At 46.3% G+C, this 16108-nt stretch overlaps 1 protein-coding gene across 4 annotated transcripts in view; it reads right to left on the minus strand.

The window, feature by feature from the left end:
- COL16A1 (collagen type XVI alpha 1 chain) overlaps nucleotides 1-16108 on the minus strand; it is a 111869-nt gene that overhangs the window by 26810 nt on the left and 68951 nt on the right. For all 4 annotated transcript variants that reach the window (XM_029619243.1, XM_029619244.1, XM_029619241.1 and 1 more), the window contains exons 37-43: nucleotides 14891-14944; nucleotides 14275-14334; nucleotides 12482-12526; nucleotides 12316-12342; nucleotides 10769-10834; nucleotides 9974-10021; nucleotides 9632-9685 (exon numbers count right to left, since the gene is read on the minus strand). In XM_029619243.1, the coding sequence (XP_029475103.1) occupies nucleotides 9632-9685; nucleotides 9974-10021; nucleotides 10769-10834; nucleotides 12316-12342; nucleotides 12482-12526; nucleotides 14275-14334; nucleotides 14891-14944 (354 nt within the window). The remainder of the gene's footprint in view (nucleotides 1-9631; nucleotides 9686-9973; nucleotides 10022-10768; nucleotides 10835-12315; nucleotides 12343-12481; nucleotides 12527-14274; nucleotides 14335-14890; nucleotides 14945-16108) is intronic.

The following is a 16108-nucleotide window of genomic DNA, read 5'->3' on the forward strand; positions in this document are numbered from 1 at the left end:
CTCCTTCCCTCCTTTCATCATTCCTCCTTCCTCCAACTCTTCCCTCCATCCTCTCCAACCCTTCTATCCCTCCAACTATCCTCCCCTAACCCATCCTTCATTCCTTCTTTCCCTCCATCCCCCTCAGCAACTCTTCCTTCCATTTATCTTCCCTCGGCCCTCCCCAACCCTTTCCCATCGTTCCTGCTCTATCCATTGAAGCTCAGGCTTTTCTTTGGGTTAACAAAGCTAAGCTCCCATGCTCTACCGTGGCTTGCATGGCAAACGCTCCAGAATTCACCCATGTGCTGTATGAACATGTAAAGCTCTCTCACAAAAAAGGATTCTTTTAATTCAAACTAAACTGGGAATCCCATGGTGATCACAAAGGAAATTTCCCACAGTTACAAAATAATTTGATTGCACAAATCACTCTGCAGAAATATAAAGCATGAGACATTCAGGAAATCCAGGCACATAATTACGTAAATGGAAGATTTTGTGCTTTACCATCGCAGCTACAATATTTCTGTACTAACAGTTCTACCAAACTATGATGAAAATTTAATTACATTGTATTGCCACTCTCAGACTAAAACTGTGGTAGGAATCAAAGCAAGCAAGCCATGGAAGAAGTGTTACTCGCATGGGAGTGAAAACATCTTCCATGGTATAGTAGGGATCCTGTAGGCATAAAATGGCACATGCACCACTGCAGGGACTCTGCATATTAGAGATGTGAATCGTGTCCTCGATTGTCTTAACGATCGATTTCGGCTGGGAGGGGGAGGGAATCGTATCGTCGCCGTTTGGGTGTTTAGAGTATCGTGAAAATCGTTAAAATCGTGAACCGGCACACTAAAACCCACCCCCGACCCTTTAAATTTAATCCCCCACCCTCCCGAACCCCCCCCAAATGCCTTAAATTACCTGGGGGTCCAGCAGTGGTCCGGAACGGCCTCCTGCAATTGAATCGTGTTGTCTTCAGCCAGCGCCATTCTGCACCGCCATTTTGCAAAATGGCGGCACAAAATGGCGGCGGCCATAGACCAACATGATTCGACTGCAGGAGGTCGTTCCGGACCCCCGCTGGACTTTTGGCAAGTCTTGTGGGGGTCAGGAGGCCCCCCCAAGCTGGCCAAAAGTCCCTGGGGGTCCAGCGGGGGTCCGGGAGCGATTTCCTGCTGCAAATCGTTTTCCGTACGGAAAATGGCGCCGGCAGGAGATCGACTTTCTCCCCTGCCGTTGAAGCAGAGAGCTATGCTGGATATGCATTGAAAGTGAAGTATCAGGCTTATTTGGTTTAGGGTAGTAACCGCCGTAACAAGCCAGCTACTCCCCGCTTTTATGTGAATGCAAATCCTTATTTCCACATTTCCTCTTGCCGTTGAAGCTTAGAGCAATGTTGGAGTCACATTAACCGTGTGTATGTTTATTGAATAAGGGTATTGTCTCCAGGCAGTAGCCGTCATTCTCGCGAGCCACCCACTCTTCATTCACATCCTCTAGACTTTAAGGATCCACAGTGTTTATCCCACGCCCCTTTGAAGTCTTTCACAGTTCTGGTCTTCACCACATCCTCCGGAAGGGCATTCCAGGCATCCACCACCCTCTCCGTGAAGAAATACTTCCTGACATTGGTTCTGAGTCTTCCTCCCTGGAGCTTCAAATTGTGAACCCTGGTTCTGCTGATTTTTTTCTGACGGAAAAGGTTTGTAGTTGTCTTTGGATCATTAAAACCTTTCAAGTATCTGAAAGTCTGTATCATATCACCTCTGCTCCTCCTTTCCTCCAGGGTGTACATATTTAGATTCTTCAATCTCTCCTCATAAGTCATTTGATGAAGACCATCCACCTTTTTGGTCATCCTTCTCTGGACAGCCTCCATCTTGTCTCTGTCTCTTTGGAGATACGGTTTCCAGAACTGAACACAGTACTCCAGGTGAGGTCTCACCAAGGACCCGTACAAGGGAATAATCACTTCCCTTTTCTTACTCGATATTCCTCTCTCTATGCAGCCCAGCATTCTTCTGGCTTTTGCTATCGCCTTGTCGCATTGTTTCGCAGACTTCATATCATTAGACACTATCACCCCAAGGTCTCTCTCCTGCTCCGTGCACATCAGCCTTTCCCCCCCCATCGAATACAGTTCATTCGGATTTCCACTCCCCATATGCATGACTTTGCACTTCTTGGCATTGAATCTCAGCTGCCATATCTTCGACCACTCTTCCAGTTTCCTTAAATCCCGTCTCATTCTCTCCACTCCTTCCGGCGTGTCCACTCTGTTGCAGATCTTAGTGCCGTCCGCAAAAAGACAAACCTTACCTTCTATCCCGTCCACAATGTCGCTCACAAAGATATTGAACAGGACCGGTCCCAACACCGATCCTTGTGGTACACCACTTAAAACCGCTCTCTCCTCAGAGCAGGTTCCATTTACCATCACACATTGTCTTCTGTCCGTCAACCAGTTTGCAATCCAGGCCACCACCTCGGCACTCACTCCTAAGCTTCTCATTTTATTCACGCGTCTCCTGTGCAGAACCGTATCAAAAGCTTTGCTGAAATCCAAGTAGATGACATCGAGTGCTCTTCCTTGATCCAATTCCTTGGTTACCCAGTCAAAAAAGTCAATCAGATTTGTCTGACAGGATCTTCCCCTGGTGAATCCGTGCTGCCTCTGGTCCAGCAATTCTCCCGACTGTAGATAGTTCACTATTCTCCTTTCAACAGTGACTCCATTACTTTTCCCACCACCGAAGTGAGGCTAACTGGTCTGTAGTTTCCAGCCTCTTCTCTGTTCCCACTCTTATGAAGTGGGACCACCACCGCTCTTCTCCAATCACTCGGCACCACTCCCATTTCTAGGGATCTATTGAACAGGTCACACAGTGGACCCGCCAGCTCATCTCTGAGCTCCCTCAGTATCCTGGGATGAACCTCATCAGGACCCATGGCTTTGTTCACTTTCAGTTTCTCCAGCTCTTCCCACACATTCTCTACTGTAAATGGAGTTTCATCTACTCCCCTCCCCTCCAGTTTCTTGTTAACTAGCGAGGGTCCTTCTCCAGGGTCCTCTTTAGTGAACCCAGAACTGAAGTATTCGTTTAATATTTCAGCCTTTTCTTTGTCTCTCTCCACACATTGATCCTTTCCACCTTTCAATTTCACTATACCACTTTGAACTTTTCTCTTTTCACTGATGTATCTGAAAAATGTTTTGTCACCTCTCTTTACCTCCTTGGCAATCCTCTCTTCCGCTTGACTTTTTAATGTCTTGATTAATTTCTTTGTCTCCCTCAGTTGTGATTCTGTGTATATACTGTGTAACATGCAGCGCTGAGGGATTCTGCGTACATTCTGAGTAATATTAATTTAATTTATTTTAATTTAACTTAATCTTATTTTACTTTTTATTTTTTTGAAAACTATTGTAAACCGCTTCGGTCATTCATGTAGTGGTGAAACGGTATATAAATGTAACAAATAAAATAAAAAATATACTGTGTAACATGCAGCGCTGAGGGATTCTGCGTACATACTGTGTAACGTGCAGCGCTGAGGGATTCTGCGCACATACTGTGTAACATGCAGCGCTGAGGGATTCTGCGTACATACTGAGTAACGTGCAGCGCTGAGGGATTCTGCGTACATACTGAGTAACGTGCAGCGCTCAGGGATTCTGCGTACATACTGTGTAACATGCAGCGCTGAGAGATTCTGCGTACATACTGAGTAACATGCAGCGCTGAGGGATTCTGCATACATACTGAGTAACATGCAGCGCTGAGAGATTCTGCGTACATATTGAGTAACATGCAGAGCTGAGGGATTCTGCGTACATACTGAGTAACATGCAGCGCTGAGGGATTCTGCGTACATACTGAGTAACGTGCAGCGCTGAGGGATTCTGCGTACATACTGTGTAATGTGCAGCGCTGAGGGATTCTGCGTACATACTGTGTAACATGCAGCGCTGAGGGATTCTGCGTACATACTGAGTAACATGCAGCGCTGAGGGATTCTGCGTATATACCGTGTAACATGCAGCGCTGAGGGATTCTGCGTACATACTGAGTAACATGCAGTGCTGAGGGATTCTGCGTATATACTGTGTAACATGCAGCGCTGAGGGATTCTGCGTATATACTGAGTAACATGCAGCGCTGCAGGGACTCTGCGTATATACTGAGTAACATGCAGCGCTGAGGGATTCTGCATACATACTGAGTAACATGCAGCGCTGCAGGGACTCTGCGTATATACTGAGTAACATGCAGCGCTGAGGGATTCTGCATACATACTGAGTAACATGCAGTGCTGCAGGGACTCTGTGTACATACTGTGTAACATGCAGCGCTGAGGGATTCTGCATACATACTGAGTAACATGCAGCGCTGAGGGATTCTGCGTATATACTGTGTAACATGCAGCGCTGAGGGATTCTGCGTATATACTGAGTAACATGCAGCGCTGCAGGGACTCTGCATATATACTGAGTAACATGCAGCGCTAAGGGATTCTGCGTACATACTGAGTAACATGCAGCGCTGCAGGGACTCTGCGTATATACTGAGTAACATGCAGTGCTGCAGTGATTCTGCAATTATACTGTAGCACATGCAGTGCTGCAGGGCTTCAACATATATACTGTGGCACTTGCAACATTGCAAGGATTCTGCGTATAGATTGTGGTACATACAGTGCTGCAGGGATTCTGTGTATAGATTGTGGTACATACAGTGCTGCAGGGATTCTTTGTATATATTGTGGTACATACAGTGCTGCAGGGATTCTGCGTATAGATTGTGGTACATACAGTGCTGCAGGGATTCTGTGTATATATTGTGGTACATACAGTGCTGCAGGGATTCTGTGTATATATTGTGGTACATACAGTGCTGCAGGGATTCTTTGTATATATTGTGGTACATACAGTGCTGCAGGGATTCTGTGTATACATTGTGGTACATACAGTGCTGCAGGGATTCTTTGTATAGATTGTGGTACATACAGTGCTGCAGGGATTCTTTGTATATATTGTGGTACATACAGTGCTGCAGGGATTCTGTGTATACATTGTGGTACATACAGTACTGAAGGAATTCTGAATATATACCGTAGCACAGCGGTTCTCAACTAGTGTGTCTCGACATCCCAGTGTGTCTCGACACACCAGTGTGTCACCAAGCACATGCAGATGTGTTGCCAGACTTCCTGGTCCCCCACTGACCCAGCTGCTCCCCGGTCCTCCTTCGCCCGGGCTTAAAATGCTGTCAGCCCGGGCAGAACACGGCAGGACAGCTGGAGTCAGCAGCACCGGCGTGCTCTCTTCTTCCCGCCCTCCTGCGGCCCAGAAGAGGTAGTGATGAGCAGCAGGTGCGTGTGCAGGAAGGAGAGGCCATGCTAGTGCGGGCAGCATTGGCCTGAAGAGAAGAGAGGCGCGGCCTGAAGAATGAGCAGCGCAGCTTGGAGTAAAACAAGGAACAACGTCAACCCCCGCGGCCGATGAGACTCCTTTCTCTGCGAGCGCTGAAAGAGAAGGAGGTTGCTGCTGCCTTAAGGGTTGGAAGCGGAGGAGGCTGCTGCTGTCGCTAGTTCGGGGGGAGGGGGAGTGAGTGAATAAGCAAGCATATGTGTTTGAGATCCTGTATGTGTGTGTGTGCACGAGTGAGACAGCATGTATGTGAATGGATTGAGGCCTGTACATGTGAAAGAGAGTATGTCTGTGATTGAGATCCTTTGTGTGTGAGAGAGATCATGTGTATGTATGATTAAGAGCCTGTGTGTATAAGTAAGAGAGAGCATGTGTGTGTGTCTGTGTGTGATTGAGGGCTGGTTTAGGTGAGGGAGCATGTCAGTATGTGATTGAGAGCCTGTGTGTAAATGAGAGAAAGAGAGAGCAGGTGTGTCTGTGTGTGACTGAGAGCTGGTTTAGGTGAGGGAGCATGTGAGTATGTGATTGAGAGCCTGTGTGTAAATGAGAGAAAGAGAGAGAGCATGTGTGTCTGTGACTGATTGAAAGTTGGTTTAGGAGAGGGAGCATGTGAGTATGTGATTGAGAGCCCGTATGTAAGTGAGAGAAAGAGAGAGAGCACGTGTGTCTGTGTGTGATTGAGAGCTGGTTTAGGTGAGGGAGCATGTGAGTATGTGATTGAGAGCCCGTGTGTAAGTGAAAGAAAGAGAGAGAGCATGTGTGTCTGTGTGTGATTGAGAGCTGGTTTAGGTGAGGGAGCATGTGAGTATGTGATTGAGAGCCCGTGTGTAAATGAGAGAAAGAGAGAGAGCATGTGTGTCTGTGTGTGAATGAGAGTCTGTTTGTGAGAGAAAAAGACAGCAAGTATGTGTGTGATTGAAAGCCTATGTGTGTAAGCTTGAAAAGACAGACAGCATGTGTGTAAATGTGTAATTAAGAGCCTATATAAGTGAGAGAGAAAAAGCACGTATATATGTGAACGATTGAGAGCATGTGTGTATAGGTGTGTAATTGAGAGCCAGGGTGAGAGAGAGAGAGAGAGGAGAAAGTTCCAAGCAAACCACCCCTCCTCCTGCTAATTCAAAACAATCTCAGGACACCTGGATATCAAATGTTCCCAGGTATGCAGAGCAAAAACATTTTGTATCCTTATTTTTCATTACTGGGTCTTTGTGTCTGCTGTTTTGAAATATTTTATTGGTATCTAGAAATTTTTGATATGAGTTTTTAATTATTGGATATTCCACTCATCAGCTGTTTCGAAATAATCTGTTCTTTTTGTTAGTATGGGTTTACTGCTACTGATTTTATATTTCTTGATTGGTTTTATAAGGATGAGTGATGTTTCTTTTTTTCCTTTGTTGCACTGCATACAGAGACTCTGGCTTGTTGCGGTTTTCAGTTCAGTTTCTGTCTGCATGCTTCTAGTTATGCGTTTTGGTCTCTTTATTCTTTGTTAGGTGAGGGACAGCACGTGATTCAGGTGAGGTTTTCTGCTGGCGTGTAGTTTCTGTGTAGGGCTCTATAGCAGCCTGGCTTGGTCCGTTTTCCTAATAGGAGGTGTATTGGTGTCTTAAGGCCTGGTGTAATATTTTCAGTGTTGCCTTTTCTTTTTTTTTATCAATTTTTAAACAAAATTCACAAAGAATAACTTTGTTTGAAACATTTTTCATCAGATACAGGTAAAAAAAATAACAGGAAAATCAAATAACCATATATCATATGACTCTAGACATACTCCTTCTCATATTTTTATATCTCAATAAATCTATACAGGCAACTTTGGGGGGGACGGGACGTATTTACTATAATTGAGAAGATATCTAAGTCAATAATCAAGGAAACATCTGACATAGTTCCTACACAGATTACATTTGTTTTATTCTACAATGGGAGGAGGTTGGCTTTTACTAACCAGGAATTCTCTCAAGTGATCTGGGTTAAAGAAAACATATACATTATTAGAAATTTTTACCACACATCTACATGGGTAGCGAAGATGGAAACTCGCTCCTAGTGCCAACACTTCCGCTCTCATAGTTAAGAAAACTTTTCTCCGCAGCTGAGTCGGCCGAGATAAATCAGGAAATAAACGGATCAGTTGACCTAAATACAATTCCTTCATATTCTTAAAATAAGCTCTCATTGTAAGACTAAAGTCCTGTTCCGAATATAATGAAATAAACAAAACAGCTCTCTCTCTTACTTCTGCTTCTGAATTTTCCAAATACTGGGTAAGATTGGAGAGATCAGGCCTATTCTCTTCTCTTAAAGAAACATTACCAGTGCTTTGCATTAAGAAACTGATTTTTTTTTACTGGAGGTATTTGCTCAAGTGGAATCTTTAAGGCCTATTGGAAATATTTTTTAAAAGTCACAATAGGTATTTCACCCCAAATCTTGGGGAAATTTAAGAGTCTGATGTTTAAATGTCTAAGGAAATTTTCCACAGCTTCTAAACGCCTTGAGGAAACCAGGGAGTCTCGCACTAGGTCTGCAGATGTGTCCTGTAATTTTCTCACTTCCTGCTTCAGTGCCCCAGTCGCTTGCGCCTGTTCTTGTTGTGCACGAAAACTGTCCCCAGACACCAAATCCAATTTTCTCCCCAGATTCACTGTTTGAGAGGTTTGTTCCTTTATTAGTTTAGACATACCTGCCATCATCCCCCAAAGGGAATCCATAGAAACAGCCTCAGGTTTAACCAAATCCTCTGCCTCCAGTTCATTCAATCCAAATCCTCCTGCTGAGCCACGTTCCTCTCCAACCACAGAAATCGCACCTCCAACCGCTCCTCCTTCTAGGGGATCCGGAGCTCTCAGCAGAGAGTTCTTCCGAGTCTCCGCCGGTTCTTCCCGCGGGCACAGGCCTTCCGATAGGATTCTCACCATCTGTCGGTGTCGGTGCAGAAGCAGCAGGATTCGGTGAGGATGCAAATTAGAGGTTCCTTAGAATCCGGCGGACTTAAGTTGATTTCCCCGGGCGATATCGTGGCCGCAATCCGCCAATGGGGCTCACCGCCGGTTGTATCTGTGGGGCGGCTGTGTACTGGGTGATTAAACGCTGCTCCACCGCAAGACCAGAGTCCCGCGGGAAAACCCTGATCTTGCCCTTGTGCTTATGCGGCATTATTAATTCCCCAAGCCCAAACATTTGGTCTAAATATGAAGTAAAAGGAAAATAGCAAGACAGGAGCTGCGACAGCACAACCGTCTACATCGCCATCTTGGAAACGCCATCCCAGTGTTGCCTTTTCTTAGGTAAGGTGGTTACTGTTTAAGTGCTGGAAATTGGTGCTGTTTTGGTGCGGGATGTTTACTATTTATGCTATTTCTGTTCAGACAGAATACGTATCTTTCCCGTGTGTCATTCTTAACAATAAAAATAATACCAGGCCTTTATTTTTTGTTTCCATCGTGAATTGTAATGAGCAGTGTGTCACACACGTGAGGTGTGTCACGATGGGAAAAAGGTTGAGAACCACTGCTGTAGCGCATGCAGCAATGCAGGGATTCTGTATATATTAGGGATGTGCATTCATTTCTTCTGTTTCAGCATGGATGCACATACATCTCCAGATTTATAGTGCATGCAAACAAAATGGATATTATGCCTGTATTTTTATTACTGAGTTATGCACATAATATCCGTTTTTTTTCACATGTACTATAAAGTCAGTGAAGTACGCATGTGTTTATTTATTCATTTAAAGTTTTTATATACCGACATTCGTGAGTACATCACATGCCGGTTTACATGGAACATTGTTAACTGGAAAAGAGAGTTACATGAAACTGGTTCAGGAAATAAGGAACACAGGAAATAAGAAACTTAAGTAGTTTCAGGAGAGGAGGAACGGCAGTAAAAATACCTATATGAGAAAGATGTACCCCTGAAATGGAAGCAATGGATGCCTATCCCCAGCGTATAGATTGTGGCACACGCAGCCCTGCAGGGATTCTGTGAACAAACACTTTGTCAGACCAAATAATCTATTATTATTTCCTTCGGTGCCAGAACCCAGTCAATGATAAGGAGATTTTCCATTTACTGGTCATAGGCAAGATCTATGTGTGAAATAAACTTAATTGGGAAACATATATTGATGTTCCCTGTAAGTATCACAGGAGGACTTTTATCCATCTCTGGTTAATGATGTTCAGGAAAACTACTTACCTGATGGCCAGGTGACCCAGGTGGGCCTGGGGGTCCTGGGGGACCTGGTGGACCCTAAAATAAAAACAAATTGAAGCTTTAATAATTGTTCATGTACTATGATAGGGCAGAATTATAATATTCTAAGTGCAGAAAAAATAGTCCTGCAGTCGAGGACAAGGTTACATGCAAGTTAATGTTAATATGTAAACCGAATTGATTTGTAACTCTGCTACATGAATTTCGGTATATAAAAATGCTAAATAAATAAATAAATAAATAAATAAATAAATAAGGTTGTTGGATAAAGGGATAAAATAGGTAAGCAGAAGAAAGAGGAGGGAAGCCAAAAAGGGAACATACCTGTGGCCCTGTCTGCCATAAATTTTCACTCCCCATTCCTGGTGCACCCTGAAGAGCCAACAGAAGAGATTCAAGGTTAGAAATGTAATTTCTGAAGCATGGTGAAATAGTTCCTGAATATGTTGACCAACTGACACCTCACTCAAGAGCAACCCATCCTGTCTGAAGGAAAATACAACTTATATATAACCAAAGAGCAACACATACCATCTCAAGAAAGGCCAACTGACACCTCACCCAAGAGAAACCCATCCCATCTCAAGAAAAGGCCATTTGACACCTCACCCAAGAGAAACCAATCCCATCTCAAGAAAAGGCCAACTGACACCTCACCCAAGAGAAACCCATTCCATCTCAAGAAAAGGCCAACTGACACCTCACCCAAGAGAAACCCATCCCATCTCAAGAAAAGGCCAACTGACACCTCACCCAAGAGAAACCCATCCCATCTCAAGAAAAGGCCAACTGACACCTCACCCAAGAGAAACCCATCCCTTCTCAAGAAAAGACCAACTGGACACCTCACCCAAGGGAAACCCATCCCATCTCAAGAAAAGATCAACTAACACCTCACCCAAGAGAAACCTATCCCATCCCAAGAAAAGACCAACTGGACACCTCACCCAAGAGAAACCCATCCCATCTCAAGAAAAGGCCAAATGACACCTCACCCAAGAGAAACCCATCCCATCTCAAGAAAAGACCAACTGCAAACCAACTCTCAACAAATCAGCTTGACCCAGTGACCATCACAAGTGAAAATGAGACAAGAGCTGAGAGGTGAAAGATACTTACAGGCATTCCGGAGAAATATGGATCTACACGAGAGCCTGGCTGGCAGGAGCACTCAGCAGGGTCTCCCTGCAACCAAGTATAACAGCGTCAGCGTGGCTGTGGATTTTTGGATGTGAGTATAGATAGAAAAGAGCTGCCTGATACCACTGGTAACAGCTTGTGTTACCAGTGGTAACACAAGCTGTTTATTCTTCAGGTGTAAAGGAAAAGGCTGCACTGCACATGGTGAAAGACAATGATGCATTATCTGTCTATACTCTGGATGGATGGAGAACAGCATTTTTATCTTATCCACTCTCACTTGCTCTAAGGCCTGTGGACCACCAAAGTTACAATCTCAGCATGCCCCGGAGGTGCCCACCTGCAGTGAGAACTCCTTCCATCCACAGTCTTCTCGCTGTCTGACTAACCACACAGCGAGAAGATCAGAAAAGGGACAGATAGAGGGGATGGGAAGTACTTTGTCACTAGGTGCACAATCAAGCTGTGAATTCTGTTGTCAGAGGACGTAGCCAAGGCGACTAGCACACCGAGGTTTGGACAAATTTCTTGAGCAAAAGTCTATAAACAATTATTAGCCAGACAGGCTAGGGAAAGCTGCTATCTCTGGGAGTAAGCATCAAGGAAATGGATCTACTCTTTGGAATCTGCCAGATACTTGTGACCTAGATTGGCCATTGTGGGAGACAGGATGCTGGGCTTGATGGACCTTTAGCTTCTGTATGTAACCATCAAGATATGGCATTCAATGCACAATTAAGCTCTGGAATTCATTGCCAGAGGATGTGGTAAAAGCAGTTAGCGGAGCTGGGTTTAAAAATGGTTTGGACAAGTCCCTCATGGAGGTTCATAAACTGTTATTAACCAGATAACCAGAAAGACTTGTGAAAAGCTTCTGCTTATCCCTGGGATAAGCAGCATGGGATCTACTTAGTGTTTGGGTACTTGCTAGATATTTGTAGCCTGGATTGGCCACTGTTGGAAACAGGATGCTGGGCTTGATGGACCCTTGGTCTGACCCAGCATGGCATGTTCTTATGTTCTTATTTGGGATGTGCACTTGTTTCTTCTATTTTAGAGAGTATGTGCATACCTCACCGACTTTCTACTACATGCGAAAAAATGGATAGTATGCGCATAACTCATTATTAAAAATACAAATAGTATCTGACTATAGAGTCAGAGAGGTCTGCATACTGCCAAAATGGAAGAAAGAAATGCACATCCCTAGTTCTTATGAAGTAGAACCTAGATATCAACCCAAACCCACTGCAGTATGATGTCAGCAGCCTAGCAAGGACCTGCTCAGTCCTGTCCTGAGGGGGACACACATCCTGCTGACCAACAGTGTCCAGAGCACCCAACAGGGGAGGAGAAAGAAGCAGCTTTTATCGTCTGCTGATGCTCTTCTCTCTCAGGTGTACAAGTGCATTGCATGTGTGCAGGATGTTTTGATGTCGGTCACTGCAGAGAGCACCAAAGAGCCTGACCCACTGCTTGATTGGCGTAATAAAAAATTCATAATCACAAAACAATAGAAAACTGACCTTTTCTCCTCTCTCTCCTTTTTCACCCTGCAGGAGAAAAAGATAAAGATTAAAATCAGGGAGAAAGCCACCACCAGAAGAGCAGGCCAGAAAAATTCTGATTGTCCCATAGATGATTTCCCCCAATTATTAATTAGAGAAAGACAGACATCTTCTGGCTACATACCAGCAAGCCCTGGGTGCCAGGGAATCCCATCTGTCCATCGCGACCCTTAGATTCAGGAAGAGAGATGTTAGCCAGAGAATTACAAACAGCACAGCCTCACCCTTTTACTCTAGGCAGCCACAGTGTGCACAGCACATATAACCTGAAAACCCGGGAACAGAAAAACAGCAGGATTTATCCAGGCAGAGCAGCTAAAAGTACCTCCGGGTTTTCAGGACATGCAGACTTTAGATGGACAGGAAAGCAGTGTTCCCAGGGGGAGTCGGTCTGCATGCATAAGTGACATTTTCAGAAATACCTGCATTCCCAATCTTTTTATCCCCAATCATCCAACCCCAGAAACAGCAGCTGCAAATAGACCTGGCCACTGTGGATGTCTGTGTCCTAGACTTATTCAGCTAATTGAATATTGGCATTTATCAAGCTAAGCAACCTGGATAATTAACTTTGCCCGGGGACCTCAGACTTAATATCGCCATGATATTAAGTCTGAGGGTGCACAGAAAAGCAGTTTTTACTGCTTTTCTGTGCACTTTCCCAGTGCCCGGAGAAATTAGCGCCTACCTTTGGGTAGGCGCTAATTTCTGAAAGTAAAATGTGTGGCTTGGCTGCACATTTTGTTTTCTGAATTGCGCGGGGAATAACTAATAGGGCCATCAACATGTATTTGCATGTTGTGGGCGCTATTAGGTTCGGCGGGTTGGACGCGCGTTTTCGACCCCTTACTGAATAAGGGGTAAGGGAAAACGCGCGTCCAATCGCAGGTTAACAGTGCGCTGCGCCGGAGGGCGCTGTACTGTATTGGCCTGTCACTTAGCTGAATAAGTACCTGCTGAGCATGGCTTCATATTCGAATGGCAGCATCTGTGTGCTAAGTCTGACCTGAGCTGAATTTGGACCTCAGGATGTTTATAAGGATCTGTATAACCCAAATAAGCACAGCTCTGTCGGGCTGCATCAGAGGCACCCGCTCACCCCAGGCAATATTTCATGATCCTTCTTGGTACCTTACAATTTCATTCTCAGCTAATTATTTCTTTCACTCCTGCCAGCCACAGCCATTAAACAGTAATAAAGCACTTAATCTCCATCAGCAGGGGTCAGCTGGAGGGGGTCAGAGGTCCTGCAAGGATATTTTACCAAGCAGGCCAGAGGCTCCATATCTTGACCTACCAAAGTCTCTTGCTCTGCAAGGTCTGGATCCCTCTTAAGGATTCGCCAATAAATTGTGCAAACTAAAGGTCAAGGACTGGATTAATTCTCATTTAGCAGGTTCAAAATGAAGTGAATTACATTTAGGGAAGGAGCTGTGGCTGCTGGAGCTCCTGAGGGTCTCACTGAGGTTTCAGATACACAGGGAGACCCCAAGGTGAGGAGGAGGAGGATGGTGAGTTTATAACTCCCTGCCCAGCAGTGCTGTAAATGTAGCCTTTATCCAGTACATTTAAAGGGAACTTATGTGTGTAAGTTTGTTTTGGAAATCCTCGTGTGCGCCTACAAAATTACCCCTGCTCCAAGCACGATGTAACTTATGGAGGTGCAATTTAAATCCAAAAGTATAGGTGTAAGTCACAATTGTGCACCCTAGGACACCGAGGTACGCACTGGCCCCCGAGCAACCTTCCCAATGCCACTCACACACCTAAAAGAAAGGAAGCCCAGAGTGAAATGCAGTCAGGAGGCTGGCACAGCTCTGCCTATGGGGTACTCCTGTGAGGTAGCATCAGCTCAATGCCTGATCCCACCCACTGCTCCCTAGCAGAGGCTGCACAATTCAAGCCAGGACGACTCACCGGTGGTCCCACAACGCTGGGGCCAGGAGGGCCTGCAGCACCTTTCTGTCCAGCAGAACCCTGAAAGATACAGAACCAGTCTTATAACGTGCAGCGTAATGCCTGAGGAAAAAGCACTGGCAGGCACGGCCACAGCCCTGGCAGAGGGATCCATTTCTGTGCTGATGTAACGCGCTACATCAGCAGGCGGCAGGCTCAGTGCCCAGAGACCCTAGTGAATGGAGCACGTCAGAAGAGAGTGGGGAGTCAGCAAAAGCCATTGCAATGGCCATCGCCCAGTGAACCGCCTGCTGGCAATGCTCAGCTGAGCACTCGCTTTACTGTAAGCCTGCTCCATTCTGCCTTATTAAGGGCCACCTGGTGAGATCTCTAGGCAGAAAATTTCACCATCTGCTGCCATGATCATGCACAGAGAGAGGCTGCTTAATGGTGCAGGAAACCCAGTCTGTAAATAGGAAATCACAACCCTTCTTGTGTTGTACTACAGCAGGACCTGGGAGCATCTGCTCCCAGCAGCGGCGCTAGGTTCTCCTGTGGTAACTGAGTGAGGAGATCTTGCCCCTGCACAGACAGGGGCATGGGGAAACCTCTCCACAGAAACGGGGATACGTCTTACCTGGTCTCCTTTGGCACCTACAGAACCAGGGGGCCCTGGATGTCCAGCAGGACCCTAAACAAAAGAAGCAGAATGTGAGGGTCTGGAGATCAAGGAAGCTCATAGTCCCCATCAACCAGCCACACAGCAGAGGAAGAGTGAGGTGCACTGGCAGAGCTGTGTGTGAGGGTCTCAGTACTGGAATAGCAGGGGGTGCTGCAGTGCAGGAGTGAGGTGCATTGGCAGAGCTGTGTGTGAGGGTCTCAGTACTGGAATAGCAGGGGGTGCTGCAGGGCAGGAGTGAGGAGCATTGGCAGAGCTGTGTGTGAGGGTCTCAGTACTGGAATAGCAGGAGGTGCTACAGGGCAGGAGCGAGGTGCACTGGCAGAGCTGTGTGTGAGGGTCTCAGTACTGGAATAGCAGGGGGTGCTGCAGGGCAGGAGTGAGGTGCATTGGCAGAGCTGTGTGTGAGGGTCTCAGTACTGGAATAGCAGGAGGTGCTGCAGGGCAGGAGTAAGGTGCATTAGCAGAGCTGTGTGTGAGGCTCTCAGTACTGGAATAGCAGGGGGTGCTGCAGGGCAGGAGTGAGGTGCATTGGCAGAGCTGTGTGTGAGGGTCTCAGTACTGGAATAGCAGGAGGTGCTGCAGGGCAGGAGTGACTTGCATTGGGAGAGCTGTGTGTGAGGCTCTCAGTATTGGAATAGCAGGAGGTGCTGCAGGGCAGGAGTGAGGAGCACTGGCAGAGCTGTTTGTGAGGGTCTCAGTACTGGAATAGCAGGAGGTGCTGCAGGGCAGGAGTGAGGTGCATTGGCAGAGCTGTGTGAGGGTCTCAGTACTGGAATAGCAGGGGGTGCTGCAGGGCAGGAGTGAGGTGCATTGGCAGAGCTGTGTGAGGGTCTCAATACTGGAATAGCAGGGGGTGCTGCAGGGCAGGAGTGAGGTGCATTAGCAGAGCTGTGTGTGGTCTCAGTACTGGAATAGCAGGGGGTGCTGCAGGGCAGGAGTGAGGTGCATTGGCAGAGCTGTGTGTGAGGCTCTCAGTACTGGAATAGCAGGGGGTGCTGCAGGGCAGGAGTGAGGTGCATTGGCAGAGCTGTGTGTGAGGGTCTCAGTACTGGAATAGCAGGGGGTGCTGCAGGGCAGGAGTGAGGTGCATTGGCAGAGCTGTGTGTGAGGGTCTCAGTCCTGGAATAGCAGGGGGTGCTGCAGGGCAGGAGTGAGGTGCATTGGCAGAGCTGT

The sequence above is a fragment of the Rhinatrema bivittatum genome, chromosome 11, assembly GCF_901001135.1.
Source record: "Rhinatrema bivittatum chromosome 11, aRhiBiv1.1, whole genome shotgun sequence".
Lineage (NCBI taxonomy): Eukaryota > Metazoa > Chordata > Amphibia > Gymnophiona > Rhinatrematidae > Rhinatrema > Rhinatrema bivittatum.